This window comes from Neofelis nebulosa, chromosome 6 (assembly GCF_028018385.1).
Source record: "Neofelis nebulosa isolate mNeoNeb1 chromosome 6, mNeoNeb1.pri, whole genome shotgun sequence".
Classification (NCBI taxonomy): Eukaryota; Metazoa; Chordata; class Mammalia; order Carnivora; family Felidae; genus Neofelis; species Neofelis nebulosa.
Window position 1 is genome coordinate 132624835 of NC_080787.1, and position 15290 is coordinate 132640124.

The 15290-nt window shown below is 42.3% G+C and overlaps 1 protein-coding gene across 17 annotated transcripts in view; it reads left to right on the forward strand.

Moving 5' to 3' along the window:
* Positions 1 to 9049: 9049 nt before the first annotated feature.
* Positions 9050 to 15290, forward strand: part of AIG1 (androgen induced 1) — a 319775-nt gene continuing 313534 nt past the window's right edge. For 4 of the 17 annotated variants that reach the window (XR_009263368.1, XM_058735494.1, XM_058735500.1 and 1 more), the window contains exon 1: positions 9066 to 9311. Coding sequence is in view for 16 of the 17 variants with exons in the window: in XM_058735494.1 (XP_058591477.1) it covers positions 9171 to 9311 (141 nt within the window). In the remaining variant the exon portion in view is untranslated. Of the gene's footprint in view, positions 9312 to 9436; positions 9798 to 15290 lie in introns of those variants that run through there. The other 13 variants (XM_058735488.1, XM_058735496.1, XM_058735497.1 and 10 more) reach the window with 10 other exon arrangements.

Consider the following 15290-nt stretch of genomic DNA (forward strand, 5'->3'; position numbering starts at 1 on the left):
TAAACTTTAATCAGTAATAATGATTAATTTTAACAAATGTCCATGCTAATGCAAGATATTAATAATAGGGGAAACTATGTGTGGCAGGGTGAACAGAAGTATTCAGGGACTCTCTGTACTTTCTGTTCAATTTTTCTATACACCTAAAACTGTTTAAAAAAATAACATCTATTAATTTTACAAAATAAAGAAAATGCTCTAAGAAAAGTTTTAGATCCAGTTCTGCCAGTAATTAACTTTAGGCAAGTCACTTAACTTTCTGAGCCTGTTTCATCATCTCTAAAATAAAGGACCTGGATTAGTTGATGTTAAAGTTTTCCTCCAAATAGAAGAGTCTATCATTCTGTGGCTATCAACATAAAGATGTCTGGCCTCCAATAAATATTAAGGTCGAAGAGAAGAGTATTTTGAAAGAAAATAATTCATCGATTTAAGCAAAACTTGAACATCATTACACAATTCTGGAAAATAAATTACACTGAATATAATTATTGGATGAATCTGGTAATCACATGTAGTTTATGTGAAAGGAATAGCAAAGAAATGGAGCATAGGTAGGTATTGACAAAGCATTCATTTAAAGAAGATAGAGTTCAAGTTCTTAAAAGAACTTCAGATGCCTCCGGTGCTGTGAAATTAAATGACATGGTCAAATGATTAAAAAAAACAAAAAAGATTGTCAATAATGGAAGTTTCATGAAGGTTATTATAAAGTGATGTGGGGGCTTGTGGAACTCTTATCTCAAATTTTCTCATCCTTATGAATCAAACAATGAAGGCTACACGATGCTGAAATACAGATGTTGTGTCTGACTGCTATGTTTCTGTCAGTATCAATGTGGGTTCAGCAGGCAGCTGCTTGTGAGGGGCGTGTCAGAACTGTAAAATATGAGAAAACACGACCCAAATCATATGGCTCATCAGTAGCAGAAAGGGAATTAGAACCTGGGATGGGATATGCACAGATTGGCCTCATCAGACAGCATGATGCAATGATTAAGAACCCAAAAACCTGGTTTTATATCCCAGCTCTGCCATTTACAGGCTGTGTGATCTTGGGAAGTTTGTCTAATTTTTTTTACGTCTCCATAAGCTCTTACGTACAATGCAGATAATAGTGACTATCCTTCATGAGGATGGAATGAGTTAATATTTATAAAGTGCTAGGATCAGAGCCTGGCCCACAGTAAGTGTTATATGAGTGTTTATTAAATTAAAAATATATAAATTTGAACGCTGGTCTTAGGACTAGCCTACTCTCCTGTGATTCAGCACATTTTAAAGCATGCCAAGAAATAAACCCAATTACCTCTCTGTGCCATGATTTGGCTGCATGTAACGTATCACCCTCCTACATTGCTTTAAACAAATAGGGGGTTATTTTTCTCACATCACAGGAAGTCTGAAAGGAGCATGCTGCTGGCATTGGTTCAACAGGTTATGAATGTCACGGCCAATATCTCTGGTTATTTTCTTCATACAGACAAGATGACTACTAAAGCTCTAATCATCGTATACTTGGTGAAACAGGAAAAATAGGACTAGGGAAAGGCTGTGCTGGCGAAATATTTCTTAGAAGTCCTTCCAGCCGTTTCCAATTTTACTTAAAATCATGGCTTGGACTAATCAGATCATTGTACTCACAGGTAACCTTCCAAACGTCTTCATGGGTCCGCTATATTCTCCTGTGGGCAGAGTCCAGCGGTCAGTGATGTGAGCGATTCACCTGCTAATTCTGACACCGGAATTTTTGAGAGGAATGGAAAATGGATGCTGTGCTCCTGTGGGGGCGAGGTGTCAGAGCCGGCCTTGGCTCCAGCTGGCCTGCTTGGCTACCAAGGGTTTCCCTTAGGACAAGGGAAGTGAGAGTTCTCTTGAGTTCTCTCGGCTCTCTGTTGGCCAGCTTCACAGATAATTTAATTGGCTTCTGGCACTTGGCAGGATGGCTTGATGCTGCCATCTCCCGTGGCAAATCACAAGTTTTCTGAAAACAAAATGATGGTGTTTGGTTTAATTTTGTCAAACTCCTCTTTTGCACTGGATGTTTATCATACTCGTTTCTAAAATGGACTTTTAACTAGCTCTGAGGATAACTAACACAAAGGGCCAATAAATGCAGACATTTTAGCTGCCCTTAATTCTGGGGAAAAGTTGCTTTATATGGTAAGAAGTAGCAACCCATCCCACCATCCATGCATTCCACATTTCTGTAGTATTGCTTGACTGCAGAGGCTACCCGTTCCCCCAAAGTCTTGCCTTTTATGGACAAAGAGTCTGGGACCCAAGGGGATAGTTTAATTAGCTGCCTCACGTAATCTCAAATTATTGAGAAATCTGCTTTCCATCTTACAAAAGAGAGAATGTTCTCTGACAACTGCATCCCCAGTGAATTGTCTACTTCAGTGTGAAGGGCATCTCAGGGCAATCCCTTGCCAGGAGGGTGACGGTAGTTGTCCCAGCAATGCTCCTGGGCTGCCCCATCAAAAGATGCTACGGTTGCCATTTAGTATAATTAAAGAGCTTCCCAGTTGGCAAGTATTTGCAAGTCCGTGCATTAGAAAATTTATGTCAGAGCTGGGCCTTGAGACACGACTAGAATTTTGACAGACAGAGAAAGTGATATGAATCATTGGTACCCGAGGGGCATAGAAGAGTAAAAATAAATGTTGAGTTTTAGGGGAAAATAAGTCTTCTTATGATAATAGAATACATCATATTTAAATTTTTTTTAAGCTTTTTTTATTTTTGAGAGACAGAGCACGCGTAGGAGAGGGGCAGAGAGAGAGGGAGACACAGAATCCGAAGCAGACTCCAGGCTCTGAGCTGTCAGCCCAGAGCCCGACGCGGGGCTCAAACTCAGGGACTGTGAGATCATGACCTGAGCTGAAGTCGGACACTTAACTGACTGAGCCACCCAGGCTCCCCAAATATATCATATTTTAAAAGGTACAGTAATATAAATTGTAACACTGAGTTAAGGCCAGATAAACCATGAAAGACGTTGAACACCATTATAAGAAAGTAGATCTCCTATAGGCTATGGGGAAATCACTATTTTTGATGAAAGGAGTGATATAATCTGACTTATGGTTTCAGGGAGATAATTCTAGTGGCAGCGATAAGGGTGGTGTGGAGATGCAAGGATAGAGGCAAAAGTTACAGAGTTTATCCACTAAGGGAACGGCAATAGAAATAGAAATGAAGGCTCAGGGCTCAGATTTGACAAATGTTGCAGAAAAACAAACATGACCGCAATTTCACTTTTGGTTGGATGTTGTGGTAGAAACTGTTAGTGGTCTCCCAATATCTGGTTGCTTCCCTGTATTCGACTCCTAGCAATGCCAGGAGCTGTGCCACACTGGATGGCTTACACGGCAGAAATGTGTCGTCCCATATTTCTGGAGGCTAGAAATCGAGCTGCCAGCCGGGTTGGTTTCTTCTAAGGCCTGTGAGGGAGAACCTGTTCCAAGCCTTGTCTAGCTTCTGGGGACAATTTGCGATCCTTGGTATGTCTTGGCTTGTCGTGACTCTAATCTCTGCCTCCATCTTCACACGGCATTCTCACTGTGTAACTCTGTCGTATTACAAGGACACTGGTTGTAATGGCTTAAGGATCTACCTTATGCCAGTATGACATCATCTTGACTGATTACATCTGCGATGATCCGATCTCCAAATGAGACAGTTTCCTGAGGTTCGGGGGATTTGGACTTCAACGTGTCTTTTTGGGGGACACAACTCAACCTATCACATCCCTCTTCTACACAAATGGAGCCCTGATTTGGGGCTGGGAACTGGCCCCCCAGAATGCAGGCTGCTTCTCCTAGCTGTGGCCATGTGGAAGAGGGAAGGCTGACGAGGTGAAGGTAGAATTGTGTGGCAGCTTCTACCAGCCTTCCTTAAGGGACAGGGTCCGTGCGCTCTTTTCACCTATCTTCATGTTTCCTCCATCTGGCTTCAAGGAATAGAGTTGTCAAGTGCAGCCAAAGTAGTCTTTTTACTTTCATAGATGTTGAGGAGGAAGGATCGACAGAGGTTTTGTTTGTATGTTTGTTTGTTTTTGGACACCCTGGGTAAAATGTTAAATAACATGGTACTCCTTCAAAATGTTAATTCAAAAGTCCCTACCTATAGCTGACTTCAGCACACAGGTGTGTGTGTGTGTGTGTGTGTGTGTGTGTGTGTTTTGGCTGACACAATTTTTTAATTTTATTTTGAAGGACAGAGTGGGCAGGGGAGGGTCAGAGAGAGAGGGAGAGAGAGAGGATCCCAGGCAGGCTCTACGCTGTCAGTGCAGAGCCAGACACGGGGCTCAAGCTCACAAACAGTGAGGTCATGACCTGACCTGAAATCCAGAGTTGGACGCTTAACTGACTGAGCCACCCAGGTGCCCCTCGGCTGACACAATTTTTACGATTTTGAATTGCGATGCATTTAGACAGGCATTTACTCTAGTTTTTAGATAGACCAAATTACAAATATGACTTCACAATCAGCTTTACTTAATTATGGTACATTCCTGGACTCTGAAAGATTTGAGTTTAAGACATCTGAGATCTTTTTAAATATCTGGTTAACATTTATTTAGACTAGAGGCTGAAGGTTATGAGGAAGAAAGCCCCTCTCACCTCTACAACCCAGAGCAATCGAGTTCTAGTCTCAAACTCTTACGTATAGTTCATTCAGCAACCCAAAAGCTATGCAATTACCCTGACACCCACTGGGGAGAAGAAATTTAGCAATAATTCACTGTTATCCTAGAATGCCGTGTCTCTCACCTGTTCCCCTCTCTACCAAAGTTGTTTTCTGAAAATGTCTCTTCTCACAACACACAGTCCCCTCCCTGAGAATTCTGGTGAGTGAATTACCTTCAACTTGCCATCCCCCCAGAGATACGTTAGCACCATTAAGAGACTGGCATATCCTGACATTTCTAATATCGCGTGCTGGTGCTGTGTCCAGAGAATAAGAACACTGCAGACGGGGTAGGTTTTGAGAAGGAAATACTGGGTACAATTAGTACATGGAGAGTTTGAATCACTAGTACGTCATCCATGTGAATGGTTTACAGCAGGAAGACCGCATCCTGTGTCCTGAGGAGGGACAAAGTGGATTCATGCCAAGTCCTGCTGGGTGTGCTGGACCTGGATATATGCACCCAAAGACACGTTCCGAGCAGGATGAACATCACTGACAAATGCACGAACACACTTCAGGGAGCAAGGGGGATGCTTCAGATCTGTATGTGATCTAGCTGGTGACTTGTGTGTCACCTCAACACTACTTTTTCTAAAGCTTTCCATGATTTTGGAAAATAATAGAATGACACCATCCTTGGAGTTTCACAATCTCATAATGTAGTAGGGTTCTCCGTAGCAAACACAGCCCATTTTTAAATCTTTGGAAACCGAGGCAACCAGCAACGTCAGCACAGCCGCTAATAGCAGCTGCTCATTTAACGTGTAAGTAACAACTTTTCCTGGTTAAAGGCAAAAACATCTGACCAATGAAACGCATTGGCACTGGATTTCATATCTAAGGTAATTTTAAAAATCTACAGTGAGCATCAATTGTTGGAAAAAGAGTGATTTTTTACTTACTCCTTTTACTTAGATCTTAATCTTTCCCAACTGCCCTCTAGGGCAAAAGAACGCTCCTTTGCACCTCAGTTCATATGAACATGAGTAAAGAAACATACACATTAGATTAGAAAAGGGTGGTTTCTTAAGTGGTTTTGAGCTGTAAATAATCATTAAAAAGTGACTTTCTCAATTCAAAATGCAGATGTTACACTGTATTTATAGTGACAAAAAAACCCCCCAAAACTGGAAACAACCTAAATATCCAAAACCAGACAAAAGTTTTAAAAAATTTGATATGTTCCTATTATGTTATGCTATGCGAGCTTATTAAACATGATTTTACAAGGAGTTTTAAATAGTAAGAGAATATTCGTATGAAATAAAAGTCTGTGCAATGCAAATTGTTACATAGTATGTCACAAGTAGCTAAGGATGTATTGCAGAACGATTGGCAGCTATGTGCTGAAATGTTTGCAGTGTTTTCTCTGGTTGATGAGAGGAGGGGTAATTTATTTTTTAATTTTCCTCTTTAATATCATACCTATGCTACTCTTATAATGAGGAAAAAATAAGCAACCCAAAGGTGTCTCTTCTACAAAGCCAAGGAGGTTTTTTATCCCCATGCCCAAGAAACACATCCCAACTTCTACCCTTGGGTGCAGACAAATATGAAAGGGGAAAAAGGATTTTCTCAAGTATACTGATATTGTTGGGAAATGCTTATCTAATGCAAACACGGAACCAAAGGAAATGCATAAACATTGACTATTATAAGGATATGCATGTATACAATCCTTCCTCCTGAAGTTTTAAGCAAAGACTCACAGCTATGTGAAGTTGGCTACTTGGAATACAATATAATGGAGACACAGGGCAGGGGTCCCTGTCATTTCCAAGATTAGCAAGGATTATCATCACCAATATGTCAAACCCCTCTCCTTCCAAAAAAAATTTAAAAAAAGAATGAAGAGTCTGTACCAGTTTTTACAAGTTCTTAAGGAAGAGTATCTCCAGCCCATACAGTATAGACTAAAAGTCCATTACAATAATCAAGGAACACCACTAAGGTAACTAGAAATTAACACAGGGTCTTGAAATGTTCCCTTGGGAAACATGTTTTTGTGCAACTCAACTGGATAAAGCTATTCTCCTTCATCACTACTAATTGTGTGGTAAAATTAAAAGGCTAAACAAGTGACATGCAGGTATTTCTTCTATACAATGAAAAACAGTATTCTCTAATTCAAACACAGAATCACCATTTAAAACTTATTGATGAATAATGGTATTACAGTTCATAAAAAGGGATTTCCTTTATTGAGTGAACTTTTAAGAGCAATACCCCATTGTATTATTTACACTGTAAAAACACAATCTGTGTGTAAAGTAAATTTTCCTCACAAAGAATACCTTTTTTTTTGTATTTATTTATTTCTTGGGAGACAGAGAGACAGAGTGCAAGCAGGGGAGGGGCAGAGAGAGAGGGAGACACAGAATCTGAAGCAGGTTCCAGGCTCTGAGCTGTCAGCACAGACCGGTCAAACTCAAGGACCGTGAGATCATGACTTGGGCAGAAGTCGGACGCTTAACCAATTGAGCCGCCCAGGCGCCCCACAAAGGATACCTTTAAAACATAACTAAGATTATTAAATACGGTATAAAAAAGTTAAAATAACAACCTGAATATGCTAATAGTTAATAAGAAGTTCCAAAACTTGTGCACTGACACTTTCATAAAATATTTGAGTGTTTATGCAGATGTTTCATTTAAAAAAATGAAAAACTATTTAATGATGATTAGTAAATCCAAAATAGCAAAAGCAAACCCATTAGAATAGGTTCAAAACATTTAAGTGTTATCATTACTTACTGAAAAAGAAACTGACCATAGAATTAAATCTTAAATGGCTTTATGAAAATGTTATATTTTGTAATGATGGGGATGAGAATCTTATTCATAGTTTTCTAAAATGCACAGTAGGAAGGGTATATCAAGCTTTTGGAATATCATATTAACTTGTAAAACTTTACAAAGGACTTAGTAAGATCTTCAGTGGATCCACTTTTTAATTTTGCCATCTTATGAACGTGACAAGTAAAACGAAATAGACCCAACTTTTACATAGACATAAAACTACAAATTGTCCATAATGAACAGTTTTATGCTGGTAGAATCTTCCTGGAATTACCTTGATTTTTGTGACATCAGTTTCTTGTTAGCATAATCATAAGGACAATTAAAAAATCTACCAGGTTTCTCTATTTTGGTTTAGAGTTTGATTGGAAAAATTCAGGAAAACATTCATGAGTTGCTACTTTATCTCTAACACTCTTCTCTCCCTGCCCCCCAATTCCATGTTCTGTGACTCAGAGCCTATTTGGAGAGGACACCTGTTTTAAATGGACCCACAGGAAATACCTATGTTGTCTTTTCATAATCTGACCCTGCATCTGGTTGGCTGAAATGTGATCACGATTTAAAAAAAAAAAAAAAAAAAAAAAAAAAAAAAAAAAGAATGCTGCCCACAGACTGAGCAACTTCACTGTGACAACATTTACTGGAAGGCAGAGGGAATCGAGTTTATAGTTATTTTCCTTCCATTAAGCCTTGCTATTGTACGGTAGGAAAAAATAAGTAAAAGGGCAATACCAGTTTAACCCTCAAAAGATTAGTATTGAATTACACACCCGGGGTTTGCTTCCCAACTCCGACCGATTTGTTTTGAAGCTGAAAGCAATCTCGAACCAGAAACCATTATCTGACACCGCTTTCTCTACAACCTTTTATTTATAAACCTCTCGTCCAAAGTTCATAGTCGGTCCTGTTGTATCATACATTGACACGCTATTTATAAACCTCCTGGGAAAAAGCACCGGGCAGGCCATCCGCTGGAACAGAATTCATAAGGGAATCTCACAGCGATTAACAGTGGTCTATCACTAAAAATCCAGTTGGGTTCAAAACTAAGTCACTCGGGAGCCACCGGCGCGCGGGCTCACACCCCACGGCCGGGCCTCCACCGGTCCCTCCGCGCTGAGCACCCGCCTTGGCCAGCAGGAACCCGCTCCGGCGCAGTCCCCGCGGCGGCGACGTCTGTCCACACTGGGGTCCCCTCCGTCAGGGCAGGTTTCCCGCCCTCCCGCCCGCTCTCTGCGGACCACGCTCCCTCTCCGGCCGGCAGAGGCCACCCGCCGCGGCCCGGGAGAGCGGCGCGCGCTTCCCGAGCCCTGGTCGCACTCGGAGGCCGCCCACCCACCCGTGGGACGCCTAGGGGGCGCCCGGGCCGGGTCTCCCGGGGCCCCTCGAACGCGGGAGCAGAATGACGGAGATGACGAAGGAGCTGACGCCACGCCGCCCGGCCGCGGCAGCAGCTAGTGTCCGCCGACGCCGCCCCGCCCGCGCAGGTCGCCGGGCGCTAGCGGTCGCCGGTCCCGCGGGGCGCGCCCGCCGCAGACCCCGCCCCGCTCCGCCCCGCCCCGCCCCGCCCCGCGGCCGGCCGCTCCAGGGTTCCCCCGGCACCCGCCCCCGCGCGCCCTGCGCTCCCGCCCTTCCTCGTCGCCGCCCAGCCTGCCAGGCCTTTTGCGAACATGGCGCTTGTCCCGTGCCAGGTGCTGCGGGTGGCGATCCTGCTGTCCTACTGTTCTATCCTGTGCAACTACAAGGCCATCGAAATGCCCTCGCATCAGACCTACGGCGGGAGCTGGAAATTCCTGACGTTCATTGATCTGGTAAGGCCTTCCGCTCCCCTCCCCCGTCCGCCCTGCACCCCGAGTCCGTGTGTGTGTGCGTGCGTGGGTGCGCCGGCACCTGCGCGCGCCTCCAGCCTCCACCCGTGTCCTCGCCTCTCCCCCAGTGATTGCGTCTAAAGGCCTGGCTGCCCCCCGCAGCAGCACCTCTGAACCACCCGTTACCTGGTAGCTGGGGCACGAATGGAGGTGGGCACAGCCAGGTGGTGGGGGCTGTTTGGAGGGGAACCCAGATCAGCTTCTAAGAGGTGACACGGAAAGAGTCTCAACAAATGGATCAGACGACCTTGGTCATGAGTGGCCTCAGACCCATTCGCCCTCAGCGTGCTTCCCAGAGCACCCACCGTGGGATCAAGTTGCAGCAACAGAAGGAAACCTGGGTATTGTTGAATTACTTGGAGCTTCCTCAGAGAGAACCAAAATCCTCATAAAGAAGAGAAAGCGCCTAATAAAGTTGTCTTCTTTGCATCTGTTTTCTTACCCATTGTCAGTAATTTACTTCTAACCTTTCTCCCAGAAACATTAGGAGAGAGGCTTTCAAAATACATTACCAGTAAGACTTTACACTCCTTATCTTTCCCCCTAAAGTCTGCAGTGGTTTTCATAAACAGTTCTGATGACACAACAGCATAACCTTGGCAGCTGCACTCGGTTTTGGGTTTTTTTTTTTTTTTTGGTTTTTATTTTTTTGAAATAAAGCTTATCCACTTCTGGCACTGAAAAGGCCAGAGCATCAGAACATGAGCATAAGGCCCAATAATGACACGGGGTGAAATCTAGGAGTTTAGGGGTGAAAGGTGACTAATTTAGGCTGTGTGGTTACACTAAACAATGACCAAATATGGGTAGAGGGTTAGAACAAATCAAGGAGTTCCAAAGACTAGAGAAAATGTAGAAGCAATTCCTAGGATGCCAGAACTGCCCATCCAAGATTATATATGAGATTGGCTGCACAAGCAAGATTATAATCTTTTATTGTTGACCCTCCGTTTTGATGAAGAGAATGTGATACGTGTTCTAAGATATTTCCAAGGCTTAGGATCCCTCAAAGAAATGCAGTGGAGGGCTTTTTGTTTAGAAATACCATTTTAAATTTGTTTCACTTTCCAAAAAGAATTTAAGTATCTTTTCGCAGCAGTTTCCAAACTATGCACGTGCCCTTGGGCAACAAGACTTCTCAGGGCATAGAGTGTTTCAACGGTTTCAGTTTTCAGATCCTCAACTTCCATCTTTTTCTTGAAACTGATCTGCCTCTGAGCATGGATAATGTCTGCTAGTTCTTCTTTCTTCCTCATTCATGCAAGAGATGAGCACATGACAAGGCTCTGTGCTGTATTTCTCGGTTCCTTTTAGCATTCTGAATATGGATTGTCACCAAGACTCTCTTCACATTTGATTGAAAAACGAAGTCAGACTTGTTTGGACAGAGTTTTATTGGGTTGATTGGCTTGTCAATGAGGATTGGCTATGCCAATTATGTTATAGAGCAGACATTTTCTGTAGATTGAATGAGTGAAATCTGCAGCCCTGAGGTTCTGATAAATATGTATCAGAGCATTCAAAATCATGTTCCTTTTTCAAGTGTTTAAACTTACGTTAAAAATGTTTAGATGTTATTTAAAAATATGTGCATAGATTTTCGGAATTCTTTTAGGGGCTGCGTGAATAAAATTCCTCTTGGATCACTACCTTATCGCATTCCTTAATCAGATCGCACTAAGAGCTGGCCCACTCGTGTGTTGCCAAGGAGCGGTGATGAGTTGAAATACTGATGGAGACCCTACCAGGGCCATGGAAACTATGAACAGTTCTCAGAAGTACCTTTGCATTAAGAACAGTTTGGGGAGGTAAGGAAGGGGGTCAGCAGGTGAGGGGGGTAAAATTTGAGAGTGTCAGCCCGTGAGAGAGGACTACTTCTCATGTTGGCATTGCTTACGTGTGTTACAAAATAAGCCTCTCAGGAAACAGTATACCTCTCACAACCTTTCTGTGACATGATACCAGAGTAGAGCCAATTTGGCTGTACTTGAACTGCCCTGCAATTTATACTTAAGCGTTTGATGATTGGACATGCCTGTTTTCAATATATAATCACCACAAACATACTCTTACCTACTAGAATTCTGGCAATGAATTCAAATTTGATTCTGTTTGTTTCATATTTAGATTCAGTTTGTATAGTGCCTTCAAGCCAGTTGTTCAGACTTTTTACTTTCTGTGACTTCTGATTGAGATAGAACAATTATCTTTAATCAAGAGTTCCTGGGGCGCCTGGGTGGCACAGTTGGTTAAGCATCCGACTTCAGCTCTGGTCATGACCTCACGGTTTGTGAGTTCGAGCCCCACGTCAGGCTCTGTGCTGACAGCGCAGAGCCTGGAGCCTGCTTTGGATTCTGTGTCTCCTTCTCTCTCTGTGCCCCTCCCCCACTCACACTCTGTCTCTCTCTCTCTCTCTCTCTCTCTCAAAAATAAAGATCAAAAAATTAAAAAAGAAAGAGTTCCTGTGAGGAAGTATGTCTAGAATATATTCATAAAAACATTGGTGCAAAGTATTATTTTTTTAATTATTAAGAGACTTAGTGTCTTCAGAGTTTAAGCACGGTACGCTGTTGAAACAGACAAACTGTCAGTCTTTAGTAATGGCATGAAGAGATCAGGCTACTCTAATTTACCCATTTGACTTTTCATTTTTTTGCATGTTTAAAACAAACTATAGGGGCACCTGGGTGGCTCAGTTGGTTGAGCGTCCGACTTCAGCCCAGGTCATGATCCCGTGCTTCGTGGGTTTGAGCCCCGTGTTGGGCTCTGTGCTGATGGCTCAGAGCCTGGAGCCTGCTTCAGATTCTTTATCTCCCTCTCTCTCTGCCCCTCCCCCACTCTGTCTCTCTGTCTCCCCAAAATAAATAATCATTAAAAAAATTTTTTTTAAAACAAACTATAAACTTTATTACCTTAGGGCCTTGGACAATTTTAATGATTCTAAACTCATTAGAGCAATTTTGGAGGCGGGATTCGCTTCTAAAACTTTAACGAGAAGGCCCTTTTTCTAACCAACTCGGATTGCAGAGCCAGGATGTTATCCTAGTGGCCACAGTCTGATTCTATGTTCCACAGCATCAGTTTACTAGAATGTAAGTCAGGAAGAAGTCTCAGGCTGCATGTGTCCGGAAGCAGATAACCAGTTTGTGGTATTGGCCATTCCAGCTATATCCCTATCTTCCTTTGAGTGTTAGAGTCATCCCAGTAGAATCAGAGCTCATGCTTCAAAACAAGCACAAGTTACTGCTATCGGTAATCCTACTGTGTTCTTCCCCAAGAACTTCTTTTCCTAGCATTGAAAAACTATAAGAGAACTAGAGTGTTTCAGAAATTCAAGTCAGTAAATAGAAATGGAATACTGGCTTGGTGTGGTAGGCAGACTAATGAGTCCTCCGTGATGTCCACATCTTCATCCCTAGAACCCATGGGTATGTTCGGGTACACGGCAAAGGGAAATTAAGGTTGCTAGTTGGCTGACATCAAAATAGGGAGGCTATCCCAGATTATCCATGTGATCCAGTGTAATCACAAAGGTTCTTAAAATGGAAGGAGGCAGAAGGGAAGAATCAGTTGGAAGAAGATGTGTCTGTGGAAGAAAGTCACAGAGAGACGCAACACTGCTGGGTTGGAAGGTGGAGGAAGGGGCCAAGAGCCAAGAAATGTGGGAGGTGTCTAGAAGCTGAAGACAGCAAGGAAATAAATTCTTCTCTAGAGCCTTGAGAAGAAACACAGTCCTGCTGACACCTTGATTTTTAGTCCAGTGAGACCCACTTTTGGACTTCTGACCTCCAGAACTATAAAATAATAAATTTGTGCTGTTCATGTCACTAAAATTATGGTAATTTGTTACAGCAGCAATAGAAAACTAGTACACTTGGCTTTAAATCCTCTGACCCAGAAAAAAACTTAAATGCTATTGTACTTATACAGTGACTCAACTAGTTCTTTATGTGTATTAGGTAACTGGTTAATTTTAGCTTCAACCAAAATACAGATTTTTGCCTACTGCATCTGATATGAAACTAACAACAGGCACTATGAGAGTCTATAAAAACTGAACAAGATTGGAAAAACTAGGTCTTTTCTTCTGTGTGATGTTATGCAACATCTCATGCCAGGAGCACGAACACTCTCTGAACTGGAAATGAGCTAGAAAGAAAGAAAATTGAAATGAACCAATGTTGAAGTATTTCCTTAACCAGCATCACAGCTGATTAATTTTCTTGAAATGATGCAGATTCATTCACTTACTGGAGGATTAAAGGATAATTCTCCAAGTTATACAGGAATTGCTCCCCAAGATGGTAAAAATGAAGAATTAGAATACAACCAGAATAAATAAATTAAAAGAAAAAGGCAATTGTATGTTGAGGCTTCAAAGTAGTGGTGGAGTATAATAAACATTTGTAAACGTAAACATTTGAATAAATGGAAACTTTCCAAATATCCAATGAGTTTTCCTGTCCTATTTCCCCCTAAAACATTGAGAGTAACAGGGATTTTTGAAACATATCAACCAAAATTTTATTCAGATGTGTATGATAGAATGTATAACACGTGAGTCAGAATCAACTTCTTTGAAAAACGTGAACTGGACATTTGTTATATAAAAAATTAATACTGATCTTGAATATGTGACATTTTGATTAAAAAAAATATTTTTAATGTTTATTTTCGAGACACAGAGAGATAGAGTGCAAGGGGTGGAGGGGCAGAGAGAGGGGGAGACACAGAATCCAAAGCAGGCTCCAGGCTCTGAGCTGTCAGCACAGAACCTGACTTGGGGCTCACACTTACGAACCACGAGGTCATGATCTGAGCCCAAGTCGGTCGCTCAACTGACTCAGCCACCCAGGTGGCCCGAGACATTTTGATTTTTAAAGACTGACACAGAAATAGGCTATTCCATTTGCTCTGATTTGTAGTGTTCACCATTTTGAGGGTTTTAGTTTCTTAGGGTTCCATTTTATTCGTTGTTTCTCTTGTGCTGACGTTTCATTCATGCATTACCAGGACATTTGTTTAGACCCGGCCTCCCCAAAGTGTGGTCTGAGGACCAGCAGGAATGATCTTACCTGGGAGCCCATTAGAAATGTGGAACTTCAGGCTCCACTCCCAACCTTCTGAATAGAATCCAACGTTTGTTTTGTTTGGTTTTGTCTTCTTTTGTTTTTTTAAGTAGTCTGAACACCCAGCGCAGAGCCTAGTGAGGGGCTTGAGATATCAAGACCTGAGCTGAGATCAACTGTTCAGAGGCTTAACTGACTGAGCCTCTCAGGCACCCCTGAATATAAATAATCCAGACTTCTTTTTTTTTTTTTTTTAATTTTTTTTTTTTTCAACGTTTTTTATTTTTATTTTTGGGACAGAGAGAGACAGAGCATGAACGGGGGAGGGGCAGAGAGAGAGGGAGACACAGAAGCGGAAACAGGCTCCAGGCTCTGAGCCATCAGCCCAGAGCCTGACGCGGGGCTCGAACTCACGGACCGCGAGATCGTGACCTGGCTGAAGTCGGACGCTTAACCGACTGCGCCACCCAGGTGCCCCAATAATCCAGACTTCTAATAAGACCATCACATGACTCCTGTGCGTGTTCTAGCTTGATACATACTGCTCTAGGCCAAACTGTTTTTGTTTTGTGGTTTAACATGGAATAGCTTATAGGATGCAGAGCCTCAATATATTAGTTCTGCCTACTGTATTTAAAACATACTTAAACATAGTTCAGAACATATTTCAGGTGACTCTTATTGTGACATAATTAAAAACAGGTTGTAAAAAAATTACAACTTTAAAGTAAAAGAAAGGGACAAATGTGTATGTCTCAGACACCAGGGATGGGTTACTTATTGCAGTTGAAAACCAAATTTAGCTGATCTTCAGGGCAACCAAGGCAAAAAGAATACAGTTTTGATCCTAGCA